Raw genomic sequence first — 16,488 nt, forward strand, 5'->3', positions numbered from 1 at the left:
AAAAATCTAAAATCTGTGGAATTTTGCTATATTGTTCTCAATAAAGTTGATAAATTGTTTGAACTATTTGGACTTGTACATTTTTTCGTTGAGTCACGTTGTCTAAACAATCCGAACTGTTTAGTGTAAGGTTATTGTACCCCAAATAGTTCAAAAATAGTTAGAATCATTAGATTTACTTCAATAAAAACGTCATCATTTGACGATCAGTTTCGTTCCCGCATAAAGATTTACTATAAATCTACAGTAGATTTTATGGTTATCACACGATAAATTCTATGGTTATTTTTACCATGATTCTACAGTAGCCTTTATGTTTTTTCACCATAGAATATATCTTATTTTGGGAAATTACTATAAAAAAGGGGTATTGTTAGGCACAGTCACCATAAAAATTTCGACTTTTCCCCATACAAAAAAAAACCAAAAACTATACATTCTACCGTATTTTCATTGATGCCTTTTCCGTCCAAAAAATTACCCTGACCATAGAAAACATCATACCTTTATAATAAAAACAGTAATCATTACAATGGTTTGCACAGTAAATTCACAGTTCTTCATGGATTTTTACATACTAAATAGTACGGTTTAAACTATATTCGTACATTGAAATAAATAATAACTACAGTATGATTCATTGTATTTTCATTGTATTTATTTTATTCTCTCCACTAAATTGTACTGTAAAACATATATTTATACATTGAAATTAATGGTCAATACGGTAAGTTTTATTGTATTTTTATAGTTTTTTTCGTTGATTTTAAAAAATTAGTACTTTTTTTCCGCGTCGTTTTCTTTTAATATTCTGCTTCAATCCGAACTTTCTGACGTTGTTCGAAATGTTTGTAGCCGGTGCCGGAACTACTGCGGACTCTCGCGTATTTGTGAAGCACAATCCTTAGTGAAATAGGCCTCTGTAGAAGAGAAAAATAGTAAATAAGACATGGGGAATATTTACACACGTTTGTTTCGATACAAATTCTATTAAATTAGCTGTTTCTAAAATCCTAAAATCCTAAAATTCAAAAATCCTAAAATTCTAAAATTCAAAAAAACAATAATTCAAAAATTCAAAAATTCAAAAATTCAAAAATTCAAAAATTCAAAAATTCAAAAATTCAAAAATTCAAAAATTCAAAAATTCAAAAATTCAAAAATTCAAAAATTCAAAAATTCAAAAATTCAAAAATTCAAAAATTCAAAAATTCAAAAATTCAAAAATTCAAAAATTCAAAAATTCAAAAATTCAAAAATTCAAACATTCAAAAATTCTAAAATTCAAAAATTCAAAAATTCAAAAATTCAAAAATTCAAAAATTCAAAAATTCAAAAATTCAAAAATTCAAAAATTCAAAAATTCAAAAATTCAAAAATTCAAAAATTCAAAAATTCAAAAATTCAAAAATTCAAAAATTCAAAAATTCAAAAATTCAAAAATTCAAAAATTCAAAAATTCAAAAATTCAAAAATTCAAAAATTCAAAAATTCAAAAATTCAAAAATTCAAAAATTCAAAAATTCAAAAATTCAAAAATTCAAAAATTCAAAAATTCAAAAATTCAAAAATTCAAAAATTCAAAAATTCAAAAATTCAAAAATTCAAAAATTCAAAAATTCAAAAATTCAAAAATTCAAAAATTCAAAAATTCAAAAATTCAAAAATTCAAAAATTCAAAAATTCAAAAATTCAAAAATTCAAAAATTCAAAAATTCAAAAATTCAAAAATTCAAAAATTCAAAAATTCAAAAATTCAAAAATTCAAAAATTCAAAAATTCAAAAATTTAAAAAATTCAAAAATTCAAAAATTCAAAAATTCAAAAATTCAAAAATTCAAAAATTCAAAAATTCTAAAATTCTAAAATTCTAAAATTCTAAAATTCTAAAATTCTAAAATTCTAAAATTCTAAAATTCTAAAATTCTAAAATTCTAAAATTCTAAAATTCTAAAATTCTAAAATTCTAAAATTCTAAAATTCTAAAATTCTAAAATTCTAAAATTCTAAAATTCTAAAATTTTAAAATTGTAAAATTGTAAAATTGTAAAATTGTAAAATTGTAAAATTGTAAAATTGTTAAATTGTAAAATTGTAAAATTGTAAAATTGTAAAATTGTAAAATTGCAAAATTGTAAAATTGTAAAATTGTAAAATTGTAAAATTGTAAAATTGTAAAATTGTAAAATTGTAAAATTGTAAAATTGTAAAATTGTAAAATTGTAAAATTGTAAAATTGTAAAATTGTAAAATTGTAAAATTGTAAAATTGTAAAATTGTAAAATTGTAAAATTGTAAAATTGTAAAATTGTAAAATTGTAAAATTGTAAAATTGTAAAATTGTAAAATTGTAAAATTGTAAAATTGTAAAATTGTAAAATTGTAAAATTGTAAAATTGTAAAATTGTAAAATTGTAAAATTGTAAAATTGTAAAATTGTAAAATTGTAAAATTGTAAAATTGTAAAATTGTAAAATTGTAAAATTCTAAAATTCTAAAATTCTAAAATTCTAAAATTCTAAAATTCTAAAATTCTAAAATTCTAAAATTCTAAAATTCTAAAATTCTAAAATTCTAAAATTCTAAAATTCTAAAATTCTAAAATTCTAAAATTCTAAAATTCTAAAATTCTAAAATTCTAGAGTTCTAAAATTCTAAAATTCTAAAATTCTAAAATTCTAAAATTCTAAAATTCTAAAATTTTAAAATTCTAAAATTCTAAAATTCTAAAATTCTAAAATTCTAAAATTCTAAAATTCTAAAATTCTAAAATTCTAAAATTCTAAAATTCTAAAATTCTAAAATTCTAAAATTCTAAAATTCTAAAATTCTAAAATTCTAAAATTCTAAAATTCTAAAATTCTAAAATTCTAAAATTCTAAAATTCTAAAATTCTAAAATTCTAAAATTCTAAAATTCTAAAATTCTAAAATTCTAAAATTCTAAAATTCTAAAATTCTAAAATTCTAAAATTCTAAAATTCTAAAATTCTAAAATTCTAAAATTCTAAAATTCTAAAATTCTAAAATTCTAAAATTCTAAAATTCTAAAATTACTAAATTCTTAATAACTCAATTTCCTAATTTCTTTATTTCCTAATTTCTTAATATCCTAATTTCCTAATTTTCTTAGTTTCTAATTTTCTAATTTTTTAATTTTCTAATTTTCTAATTTTCTAATTTTCTAATTTTCTAATTTTCTAATTTTCTAATTTTCTAATTTTCTAATTTTCTAATTTTCTAATTTTCTAATTTTCTAATTTTCTAATTTTCTAATTTTCTAATTTTCTAATTTTCTAATTTTCTAATTTTCTAATTTTCTAATTTTCTAATTTTCTAATTTTCTAATTTTCTAATTTTCTAATTTTCTAATTTTCTAATTTTCTAATTTTCTAATTTTCTAATTTTCTAATTTTCTAATTTTCTAATTTTCTAATTTTCTAATTTTTTAATTTTCTAATTTTCTAATTTTCTAATTTTCTAATTTTCTAATTTTCTAATTTTCTAATTTTCTAATTTTCTAATTTTCTAATTTTCTAATTTTCTAATTTTCTAATTTTCTAATTTTCTAATTTTCTAATTTTCTAATTTTCTAATTTTCTAATTTTCTAATTTTCCAATTTTCCAATTTTCTAATTTTCTAATTTTCTAATTTTCTAATTTTCTAATTTTCTAATTTTCTAATTTTCTAATTTTCTAATTTTCTAATTTTCTAATTTTCTAATTTTCTAATTTTCTAATTTTCTAATTTTCTAATTTTCTAATTTTCTAATTTTCTAATTTTCTAATTTTCCAATTTTCTAATTTTCTAATTTTCTAATTTTCTAATTTTCTAATTTTCTAATTTTCTAATTTTCTAATTTTCTAATTTTCTAATTTTCTAATTTTCTAATTTTCTAATTTTCTAATTTTCTAATTTTCTAATTTTCTAATTTTCTTATTTTCTAATTTTCTAATTTTCTAATTTTCTAATTTTCTAATTTTCTATTTTTTTAATTTTCTAATTTTCTAATTTTCTAATTTTCTAATTTTCTAATTTTCTAATTTTCTAATTTTCTAATTTTGTAATTTTGTAATTTTGTAATTTTGTAATTTTGTAATTTTGTAATTTTGTAATTTTGTAATTTTGTAATTTTGTAATTTTGTAATTTTGTAATTTTGTAATTTTGTAATTTTGTAATTTTGTAATTTTGTAATTTTGTAATTTTGTAATTTTGTAATTTTGTAATTTTGTAATTTTGTAATTTTGTAATTTTGTAATTTTGTAATTTTGTAATTTTTATAATTTTGTAATTTTGTAATTTTGTAATTTTGTAATTTTGTAATTTTGTAATTTTGTAATTTTGTAATTTTGTAATTTTGTAATTTTGTAATTTTCCAATTTTCTAATTTTCTAATTTTCTAATTTTCTAATTATCTAATTTTCTAATTATCTTATTTTCTAATTTTCTAATTTTCTAATTTTCTAATTTTCTAATTTTCCAATTTTCCAATTTTCTAATTTTCTAATTTTCTAATTTTCTAATTTTCTAATTTTCTAATTTTCTAATTTTCTAATTTTCTAATTTTTAATTTTCTAATTTCCTGATTTCCTAATTTCTTATTTTCCTTATTTCCTTATTCCCTAATTTTTTAATTTTGTTATTTCTTAATTTCTAAATTTCTAAATTTCTTAATTTCCTAATTTCCTAATTTCCTAATTTCCTTATTTTTCCGAATTTCTGAATATCCGAATTTCCTAATTTTGTTATTTCTTAATTGTTAAATTTTTTAATTTCTTAATTTCCCAATTTCCTAATTCCCTAATTTCCTAATTTCCTAATTTCCTAATTTCCTAATTTCCTAATTTCCTAATTTCCTAATTTCCTGATTTCCTAATTTCCTAATTTCCTAATTTCCTAATTTCATAATTTCCTAATTTCCTTATTTCCTAATTTCCTAATTTCCTAATTTCCTAATTTCCTAATTTCCTAATTTCCTAATTTCCTAATTTCCTAATTTCCTAATTCCCTAATTTTTTAATTTCCTATTTTCTAATTTCTATACTTCCTAATTTCCGAATTTCCGAATTTCCGAATTTCCTAATTTCCTAATTTCCGAAATTCCGAATTTCCTAATTTCCTAATTTTTTAATTTCCTAATTTCCTTATTTCCTAATTTCCTAATTGCCCAATTTTCTAATTTCCTAATTTCCGAATTTCCTAAGTTCCTAATTTCCTAATTTCCTAAGGTCCTAATTTCCTAATTTCCTTATTTCCTTATTTCCTAATTTCTTAATTTCCTAATTTCCTAATTTCCGAATTTTTGAAATAATATCCGAATTTCCTAATTTTCTAATTTTCTAATTTTATAATTTCCTAATTTCCTAATTTCCTTATTTCCTAATTTCCTAATTTCTTAATTTCCTAATTTCCGAATTTCCGAATTTCCTAATTTCCTAATTTCCTAATTTCTTAATTTCCTAATTTCCTAAATTGCCTAATTTCCAAATTTCCTGATTTCCTAATTTCATAATTTCCTAATTTCCGAATTTCCTAATATCCTAATTGCCTAATTTCCTAAGTTCCTAATTTCCTAATTTTCAAATTTCCTCATTCCCTAATTTTCTAATTTCCTATTTTCTAATTTCTAAACTTCCTTATTTCCGAATTTCCGAATTTCCTAATTTCCTAATTTCCTAATTTCCTAATTTCCTAAGTTCCTAATTTCCTAATTTCCTAATCTCCTAATTTCCTTATTTCCTAATTTCTTAATTTCCTAATTTCCTAATTTCCGAATTTTTGAAATAATATCCGAATTTCCTAATTGCCTAATTTCCAAATTTCCTAATTTCCTGATTTCCTAATTTCCTAATTTCCGAATTTCCTTATATCCTAATTTCCTAATTTCCAAATTTCCTAATTCCCTAATTTTCTAATTTCCTATTTTCTAATTTCTAAAGTTCCTAATTTCCAAATTTCCGAATTTCCTAATTTCCGAATTTTTGAATTTCCGAATTTCCTAATTTCCGAATTTCCTAATTTCCCAATTTCCTAATTTCCTCATTTCTTAATTTCTTAATTTTCTAATTTCCTAATTTCCTTATTTCCTAATTTCCTAATTGCCCAATTTCCTTATTTCCTAATTTCCTAATTTCCTAATTTCCTAATTTGCTAATTTGCTAATTTCCTTATTTCCTTATTTCCTAATTTCCTATTTCCTTATTTCCTTAGTTCCTAATTTTCTAATTTCCTAATTTCCTAATCTCCTAATTTCCTTATTTCCTAATTTCTTAATTTCCTAATTTCCGAATTTCCAAATTTCCTAATTTCCTAATTTCCTGATTTCCTAATTTCCTAATTTCCGAATTTCCTAATTTCCTAATATCCTAATTTCCTAATTTCCATCCAAGATTCAGCATTTTGAGATTCGGTCTGATGAGCAGCTAAATACAAAATTATATGAACATTTGTAATAATCAGTGGCATTCAAATTTGCAAATTCTATTATTTAATTTATTCATCAAAACAAATTTAACACAGGCACCGTGCCAATAAACGTCAAACGCTACTTTCTGTTTCTGTTATTTTTCAGTTCCTAGACCGTTGTTTGGACGTTCACCGTTGAGCATCAACACACAACTTACCTAACGATTTTCGCCTCCAGACGAAACGACCATCCTGAACAAATCCGGCCGGAAGTGTCCGCAGTAGGCACCGGGCCTGGTAGAAGAAGTCCCTGTAAAAAAGAGGAACACACACAGTTTGTTCAGACCATTGCTCTCGCAAGCTCGACCTTGACCATTCTCTTTTGAACATAACCAAACTTGTTCGTACCCTCAGCAAACGTCAAATCAAAACAAATTGCTGCCGGATCTTTCTCCGGATCTCTCCCGTAAAAGATCCGGCAACAATTTTGTATGGCTTGAAGTTTTGCGGAGGGTACCAAAAAAAGGTAAACAAATCACTTTGTGCATCAGCCAATAGCTTGGGAAATTTGCCTGAAAATGCCTGCTGCTGTTGCGGGTGCGATTCCGCCCTCTCCAAGTTCAACAAAACTCCAAATACTCACCCAAATATGCGAAAATTCCTCCATCCCGCCGTTCCGGTTCGGTCACCCGGTGGATTTGTCCATCAGAACCATGTTGAACTAACGCCGGAACAACTTCCTTCACGAGCACACGCGATTCGACTTGAGTATTTTCGATTTCAACTGCGCCACACAAACAGGATCGAACACGCGCGCGATTGAAAACAAATGACAGCTCGCCATGGTGCGTTCGTTTGGGGAACGTCGCCCAGTTTAGGTGTCATGGTGTGTTCGTTTTGTGATCCTTAATATTTTTTGCCGTTTCTATTATTGAATAAAAATGTTTAAATGTTTAAATGTTTAAATGTTTAAATGTTTAAATGTTTAAATGTTGAAATGTTTAAATGTTTAAATGTTTAAATGTTTAAATGTTTAAATGTTTAAATGTTTAAATGTTTAAATGTTTAAATGTTTAAATGTTTAAATGTTTAAATGTTAAAATGTTTAAATGTTTAAATGTTTAAATGTTTAAATGTTTAAATGTTTAAATGTTTAAATGTTTAAATGTTTAAATGTTTAAATGTTTAAATGTTTAAATGTTTAAATGTTTAAATGTTTAAATGTTTAAATGTTTAAATGTTTAAATGTTTAAATGTTTAAATGTTTAAATGTTTAAATGTTTAAATGTTTAAATGTTTAAATGTTTAAATGTTTAAATGTTTAAATGTTTAAATGTTTGAATGTTTAAATGTTTAAATGTTTAAATGTTTAAATGTTTAAATGTTTAAATGTTTAAATGTTTAAATGTTTAAATGTTTAAATGTTTAAATGTTTAAATGTTGAAATGTTTAAATGTTTAAATGTTTAAATGTTTAAATGTTTAAATGTATAAATGTTTAAATGTTTAAATGTTTAAATGTTTAAATGTTTAAATGTTTAAATGTTTAAATGTTTAAATGTTTAAATGTTTAAATGTTTAAATGTTTAAATGTTTAAATGTTTAAATGTTTAAATGTTTAAATGTTTAAATGTTTAAATGTTTAAATGTTTAAATGTTTAAATGTTTAAATGTTTAAATGTTTAAATGTTTAAATGGTTAAATGTTTAAATGTTTAAATGTTTAAATATTGAAATGTTTAAATGTTTAAATGTTTAAATATTTAAATGTTTAAATGTTTAAATGTTTAAATGTTTAAATATTTAAATGTTTAAATGTTTAAATGTTTAAATGTTTAAATGTTTAAATGTTTAAATGTTAAAATGTTTAAATGTTTAAATGTTTAAATGTTTAAATGTTTAAATGTTTAAATGTTTAAATGTTTAAATGTTTAAATGTTTAAATGTTTAAATGTTTAAATGTTTAAATGTTTAAATGTTTAAATGTTTAAATGTTTAAATGTTTAAATGTTTAAATGTTTAAATGTTTAAATGTTTAAATGTTTAAATGTTTAAATGTTTAAATGTTTAAATGTTTAAATGTTTAAATGTTTAAATATTGAAATGTTTAAATGTTTAAATGTTTAAATATTTAAATGTTTAAATGTTTAAATGTTTAAATGTTTAAATGTTTAAATGTTTAAATGTTTAAATGTTTAAATGTTTAAATGTTTAAATGTTTAAATGTTTAAATGTTTAAATGTTTAAATGTTTAAATGTTTAAATGTTTAAATGTTTAAATGTTTAAATGTTTAAATGTTTAAATGTTTAAATGTTGAAATGTTTAAATGTTTAAATGTTTAAATGTTTAAATGTTTAAATGTTTAAATGTTGAAATGTTTAAATGTTTAAATGTTTAAATGTTTAAATGTTTAAATGTTTAAATGTTTAAATGTTTAAATGTTTAAATGTTTAAATGTTTAAATGTTTAAATGTTTAAATGTTTAAATGTTTAAATGTTTAAATGTTTAAATGTTTAAATGTTTAAATGTTTAAATGTTTAAATGTTTAAATGTTTAAATGTTTAAATGTTTAAATGTTTAAATGTTTAAATGTTGAAATGTTTAAATGTTTAAATGTTTAAATGTTTATTTTAATATTTTAATATTTTAATATTTTAATATTTTAATATTTTAATATTTTAATATTTTAATATTTTAATATTTTAATATTTTAATATTTTAATATTTTAATATTTTAATATTTAATATTTTAATATTTTAATATTTTAATATTTTAATATTTTAATATTTTAATATTTTAATATTTTAATATTTTAATATTTTAATATTTTAATATTTTAATATTTTAATATTTTAATATTTTAATATTTTAATATTTTAATATTTTAATATTTTAATATTTTAATATTTTAATATTTTAATATTTTAATATTTTAATATTTTAATATTTTAATATTTTAATATTTTAATATTTTAATATTTTAATATTTTAATATTTTAATATTTTTAAATTTTTTTATTTTTAATACTTTTATTATATGATTCGCATTATTTAAAAAAATCGTTCAAAAAAAGTTCACACTATGCAACTATAACATTACAATGAAACTTACTGTAACAAAAAATTGGAAAAAAATGCGTTATGAGATTTCCAATAACAAAACCATAATATTTGCTGTATTCATGAAATGTACAGTAGTTTTATTGTTTCAATTTATAACATTTCCAATAACAAAACCATGAAATTTGCTGTAACCATGAAATCTACAATAACTTTATCGTCATTCCAATGAAGTTAAAAAAAATCAACCATAAACTTACCATAAATATTATAATATCTATTGTAACTTCATGGTTTTGACAATATAAATCATCATATAATTTTATTCGGGTTATGGTTTTGTATAGTGCCGTAACTATATGATAATGGTTAAGTATGTGGTAACTACATCTCTTTTAGTAGTTGTTCGATGAGATCGAACGCACACTACTACAGAAACAAAACTGCGCTACCTTTTGAATTGTATTCTTTGATTTCTTTCTTGCGCACACTTAGCTTTAGAATAAAACGCTCATTGTCTAGCTCGTAACCGTACGATTCGCACGCGTCTTTCATTCCGGCCGAAATCGAAGGAAAAATACGAACTTAAAATACAGTCCACTAGAACAATCTACATAAATTTCTGGTCCTTCTGTGCCGAATGAAGTAGTGAACCGGTTAAAGTTACGGGAAAGTGGATTTTCGACGGAAAATCGCGAAAATGAGCATTCGGTTCGGCTAAAGTGTCGGTCGAGTGTAGCGGCGCCATCTTGAATTCGCGAGAGCCCGCTTCAGTGAAAAAAAAAAAAAAAAGATCAGTGTTCCCAGCATGGAAAACGATGCACCAGCCTCGCGCTCGGGAAACTGAGGAACAAAAGGAAGAAAAGAAGACGTTCTACAGCCCCATCAGGGAGCAGATTTTGGAACACAAGCGAAAAGAGCTGAAAAGGAAGATGGAAGAAAAAGTGAAAGCTCTCGTCCGTCAGCGAGGGGCAGTGAAGTCGAAATTGACGCGCATCAGCACGGCTTTGGTCGACGTAGTGGAGGGAAGGCAAAATCCTAACCTCAAAAACATTCCGTTTTTGCGTCAAAACTCGAAAAATGTGGACGCTTGTTATCGTGAGTACAACACTATCCAAAATGAAATTGTCGCGTTGCCCCTCTCTGACGATGCGAGAACGGAACAAGAGAACCGTTACATTGAGTTCGAGCACCTGTACAACGAGGTCAGCATCAAGCTGGAGACCTTGTTAGAAACCGCCGTCAAACGGGAGCAGCGCCTGTCGTTGGCGTCGGCGAATCAGCTCGTCCCGGCGAATGCGGCTGCCGCTGTGGTCCAGCCACCGCCGTTGAGTGTTCCGCTTCCGAGTTTTGATGGAAACTACGAGAATTGGAAGTCCTTCAAGTGTATGTTCACGACGATCATGGCGCGCTACCAGACGGAGTCTCCGGCTATCAAACTCTATCACCTCAAGGATTGTATGAAGGGAAAGGCGATGGGGTTCATCGATGAGGAGACCATTAAAAACAATGATTATGATGCTGCCTGGGCCAGTCTGGAGGAGAGATTCGAGGACAACCGCCTCATCATCGATAAACATATTGAGGCGCTCTTCAACCTGCCCAAGATCACCAAGGAGAGTGCCGAAGAACTCCGGAAGCTACTGGATACGTGCACCAAGAACGTGAACGCCCTCAAGAATTTGGACCTACCAGTCGTGGGACTAGGAGAACAGATGCTGCTCAACGTTCTGTCTGCCAAGATGGACAAAGACACCAGGAAGACCTGGGAGACTCGCCAGAAAGCTGGTCAGCTTCCAGCGTACGCAGCGACGATCGCCTTTCTCAAGGAACGCTGCAAGATTCTGGAGAAGATCGAGGTCAACACGAAGTCAAACTCGGAAGCGACGAAGCCATCCCGTGCGGTGGCTAGAAGCAACACGTTGGTGTCAACGACGGAGCAAAAGTGTGCAGTGTGTAAAAGTGACCACGAGTTGTGGAAGTGTGATCAGTTCAAGAACTACAGTGCCAAAGAAAAGTACAGTGTTTTGAGAAAAAGTGGTTCCTGTTACAACTGCCTACAGCGTGGACACCGCCTCAGCGAGTGTTCATCGAGTTCCTGCCAGAAGTGTGGCAAACGCCACCACACTCTGCTGCACGTCGGAGACAAGAAGCCGGCAGATCCGTCGTCCAAGAACGAAGAAGCGGATTTGTGCCGGTCGAAAGAGCCGCAGGTTCGGACGGAACAGGCAACTGGTTCTAGCAGCACCCGATCGGAGACGACCGCAACGCTTTGTGCCCAGGTCGAGAGATCCGTGAACGTCACGCTCCTGTCAACTGCCGTCGTCCTGGCCTACGGCAGTGGAGGCGTCAGCTATCCGTGCAGAGTCCTCCTAGACTCAGCGTCCCAAACGCACTTCGTGACTGAACAGTTCGCAAAATTACTCGCTCTCGAAAGACAACCCGCCAGTTTCCTCGTCTGCGGATTGAACGGTTCGGACACGCGCATTCGATCCAAGATCGAAGTCCGTATCAAGTCACGAGTCAACGAATTCAGCTTGGCACTCGAGACGCTCATCGCACCGAAGATCACCGGGGAACTACCGTCCTACTCAATCGACGTTCGCAAGTGGCCGCTCCCGCCAGGGACCGAACTCGCGGACCCTGTGTTCTTCAAGCGTAACAAAATCGACATGCTGATCGGTGCGGATGTTTTCTGGGACCTCATCAAGAGCGAGCAAATCGAGATGGGGCCGAACTTGCCAACGCTGCGTGACACGAAACTTGGCTGGATCGTCGGAGGATCGGTGTCCAGTGCAAGTCCAGCGAAACTACGAACCCTCTGCACTGTGACTGAGAATGACCGCCTCAGCGACATCCTCAAGCAGTTCTGGACGATCGAAGGCAGCGACGAGCTGCTGGCCCCCGGACCCGGCGACACGGCATCGAATGCCGAATGCCTTGAGCATTTTCGCCGTACTCACCAGAGGGACGGCGAAGGACGATACATCGTCAGACTCCCGTTCAACGAGCGGAAGAACCAGTTGGGCGATTCGAAGCAGATGGCCATGAAACGCTTCCTGACCGTCGAGCGGCGACTCGACAGAGAACCGGAACTCAAACAACAGTACGCTGCATTCATGCAGGAATACGAGAACCTGGGCCATATGCGTGAAGTCCGCACGGAAGATGCAGATAACGGTGGACCGGCGTATTATCTCCCGCACCACTGTGTCATCAAACCGACGAGCACGACGACCAAGCTGCGGGTGGTGTTCGATGGCTCCGCCAGGACCACGTCCGGCGTCTCACTAAACGATGCCCTGATGACCGGACCGACCGTCCAAAACGATCTGATGGCGATACTCCTGAACTTCCGGTGCTACCGGTTCGCGCTTACCCTGGACATCCCAAAAATGTATCGCCAAGTGAGGATCAACCCCGACGACGCACGATTTCAGCGAGTGTTTTGGAGAGACGACAAGAACCAGCCGCTGAAGATCTTCGATTTGCTGACCGTAACGTACGGTCTCGCCTCGTCACCGTTCCAAGCAACGATGACCCTGAACCAGCTCGCCGACGACCACGGAGCAGAATTTCCACGCGCTGCCGCTGTGTTACAAAGCTCTTGCTACATCGACGACGTTTTGACGGGTGCGCAGTCTCTGGACGACGCACTTCAACTGCAACGAGAGATCGTCGGGTTGCTGCGATGCGGTGGTTTCGCCGCACACAAGTGGTGCTCAAACGCGCCCTCGATTCTGGAAGCCATTCCGGAAGCACAACAAGGAGCCAAACTGAACGTTGCTGAGCTCGATTTGAACGCCCTCGTAAAAACACTCGGAGTTGCCTGGCAACCGGCGAGCGACACGTTCTCTTTCGACGTGGTGGAGTTCGAGCCAGCTAGCAACGAGCGACTCACTAGGCGGAAGGTCGCCAGCCAGGTTGCTAAGATCTTCGACCCGCTAGGGTTCATCGGGCCGGTCCTGACCGCGGCCAAATTGATCCTGCGCGGAGTGGGGTCTCTCAAGACGGACTGGGACGAACTCGTTCCCCCGAACATGGGTCGACAATGGCAGTCATTCCGGCGTGAGCTGCCGGTTCTGAAGAAACTCCGCCTACCGAGGTGGATTCTCTACAAGGAGATGCAGTTCGTGGAGCTGCACGGGTACTGCGACGCGTCGGACCAAGCCTACGGCGCCTGCATCTACACTAGGTTGACTCGACTGGACGGATCGACCGTCATGAAGCTGGTATGCAGCAAGTCGAGATTGCTCCCCAAGGCCACCAAGAAGAAGAAAGAGATTTCAACACCGCGCGGCGAACTGCTGGCGGCGCTACTGCTCGCTCGTTTGGTAACCAAGGTGCTGTCGTCGACAAGTACGACGTTCGCTTCAGTCAACTTGTGGAGCGACTCCCAAATCGTACTCAGCTGGATTCGAAAGCCACCGCAACATCTGCAGTTGTTTGTGGCCAATCGAGTAGCAGAAATTCAGCGACTGACTGGAGCTTTTCGCTGGGGCTATATTTGCACTGACTCCAATCCTGCTGATTTGATTTCCCGAGGCACAACTCCGAACAAGCTGCTGAAGAGCCCCATCTGGTGGGATGGCCCGCCTGCAGTGCCGACGACAACTGACGCCGGACCGATGATTCCCGATGAAAGACTCCCAGAACTGAAATCAGCGGTTGCGCTCGCTTTGACAGCTGTTGAACGATTGAAAGCCTTCGACGACGTGAGCGACTTCTTCAAGCTGCGACGCGCCATGGCCTACGTCGCTCGATTTGCAGAGTTCATCATTTCAAAGCGCAAGAAGGTGACCAAGGGGTGGCTCACTGGTAAGGAGATCAAGCGTGCGGAAGGAATTATCGTGAAGCTGGTTCAAGCCGAGGCGTTCCACACCGAGATTGCTGCACTACTGGACGACAAGAGAGCACGGCACCGGCTGTGCGGACTCAACCCGTTCCTTGACGTCGATGGCCTCCTGCGGGTCGGTGGGCGCATCAAACACGCCTTCATCCCGTACGACAGTCGCCATCAGATGGTGTTGCCGGCCAAGCATCCGGTAACCGAGCTCCTCATTCGGCACCTGCACGAGGAGAACTTGCACCTCGGCCAACGGGGACTTCTCGCCGTCGTCAGACAGAGGTTCTGGCCGCTCAATGTGAAGACGACGATCAGGAAGGTGGTCCGCAGCTGCATCACCTGTTTCCGGGTCAACCCAACGAAGACGTCGCAGCTGATGGGGGATTTGCCCTCATACCGAGTCCAGCCAGCACCAACGTTCGCCAGAACCGGAATCGATTTTGCTGGCCCGTTCTGGATCAAATCCAACGCTGCTGTGAGGAAACCAACGATAACGAAGGGATACGTCTGTCTCTTCGTTTGCCTGTGTACAAGAGCTATCCACCTAGAGCTTGTATCAAACCTTTCGTCCGACGCCTTCCTCGCTGCGCTGCGGCGCATGGCGAGCCGTCGTGGTGTGCCCAGCACCATTCTCTCGGACAACGGAACCAACCTGGTTGGTGGCAACAACGAACTTGAAGAGTTGGCTCGTCTCTTCCAGAATGAGCTACACCAGAAGAACCTGGACAGTTTCTGCAGCAGCAAGAATATCGAGTGGCGATTCATCCCTCCCCGCAGCCCACACTTTGGAGGAATTTGGGAGGCTGGGGTGAAGTCGATGAAATACCACCTCAAGCGGATCGTTGGAGAGCGCCGACTCACCTTCGAAGAACTTTACACGACTCTCACCCAAATCGAAGCAGTGCTCAACTCGCGGCCGTTAACGCAATCGTCGGACGACCCGAATGACTTCACTGCCATCACCCCGGCCCACTTTTTGATTGGGAGAGAGTTACAAGCAATTCCTGAACCGTCGTACCTCGCCCTGAAGGAATCCACGCTATCCAGGTGGCAACTGGTCCAGACGCTGCAACAACATTTCTGGAAGAGGTGGACGAAGGAGTACCTTCCAGAATTACAGAACCGCCAAAAGTGGTACAAGAAAACGACGATCAAGCCGGGTGCCCTGGTGCTGATCATCGACCGCAACACGCCACCGATGCAGTGGCCTCTCGCTCGGATTGTGGCGCTGCATCCGGGAAAGGACAACGTGACCAGAGTCGTGACGCTGAGGACGCCTAAGGGAGAGCTGAAGCGTGCAGTGCACGAGATTTGTCTTCTACCGTTGGACCAGGAGGTCCAGCCGGAGGAGCGACTGGAGGAGCAGCTGGCGAAGAATTGAAATGGTTCATTTCAACGCCCGGGGAGAATGTTCGATGAGATCGAACGCACACTACTACAGAAACAAAACTGCGCTACCTTTTGAATTGTATTCTTTGATTTCTTTCTTGCGCACACTTAGCTTTAGAATAAAACGCTCATTGTCTAGCTCGTAACCGTACGATTCGCACGCGTCTTTCATTCCGGCCGAAATCGAAGGAAAAATACGAACTTAAAATACAGTCCACTAGAACAATCTACAGTAGTAATATAGTTTGGACTATTCCCCCGATGGTTTTTGATTATGCGGGTTTGCAGCGTTCACTTTCACCTTTCCGCTTTATTTTGCTTTAACTCGCGTTAACCGCGATAACTCGCTTTTTGGTTTACCTTTTGTTGCGTTCACGCATCAGACTGCTCGATTTTTTTGACAGCGAGAACTGTCAAAAGCAAATGACAGTTCTCTTTGTCAAATGATTCGAGCAGTTTGTTTTGCTTTATTTTTAAGAAAAGTTTGCTTGGGTCCCGTTCCAGTGGTTTGAAACGGTTCCACCACTGGTTCTTGAGCCTTTCGTCAGTCTCGCGGTGGAGAAAAGCCTTCTGAGGTTGATTTTAATTAATGAATTTAATTTAATTCGATTTTAATGCAAAAAAATGGACAGCACAACTTTTACTATTGAAAAGTTATGGTCCTCTAGAAAAGAGCTGTCAAGAAAGGCCACAAAGTTATTTTTTCAAAATTGATTTAAAAATCCATTTTAAATCTTTGTGGTCGTACAAAGGATGATTGTGCTCAAAGAAATCAGCTTTATCGAT

General features: G+C 33.0%; 1 protein-coding gene and 1 long non-coding RNA gene across 2 annotated transcripts; one reads left to right on the top strand and one right to left on the bottom strand.

Annotated features, from left to right (window-relative positions):
* Positions 1 to 835: 835 nt before the first annotated feature.
* Positions 836 to 7,237, bottom strand: LOC120413901 (uncharacterized). The gene is made up of 3 exons (XR_005604984.1): positions 7,050 to 7,237; positions 6,625 to 6,716; positions 836 to 920 (listed from the first exon to the last, which is right to left on the bottom strand). It is a non-coding gene; the product is annotated as an uncharacterized LOC120413901 (long non-coding RNA).
* A 3,048-nt stretch (positions 7,238 to 10,285) lies between these two features.
* Positions 10,286 to 15,694, top strand: LOC120413847 (uncharacterized). The gene has a single exon (XM_039574803.1). It carries the CDS (start codon positions 10,286 to 10,288, stop codon positions 15,692 to 15,694), a length of 5,409 nt encoding a protein of 1,802 aa, XP_039430737.1.
* Positions 15,695 to 16,488: the final 794 nt, after the last annotated feature.

This window comes from Culex pipiens, chromosome 2 (genome assembly GCF_016801865.2).
Source record: "Culex pipiens pallens isolate TS chromosome 2, TS_CPP_V2, whole genome shotgun sequence".
Classification (NCBI taxonomy): Eukaryota; Metazoa; Arthropoda; class Insecta; order Diptera; family Culicidae; genus Culex; species Culex pipiens.

What these genes read in the sequence shown, in the direction of transcription:
- LOC120413847 (XM_039574803.1), top strand. Translation starts at nt 10,286, where the DNA reads ATGCACCAGCCTCGCGCTCGGGAAACTGAGGAACAAAAGGAAGAAAAG.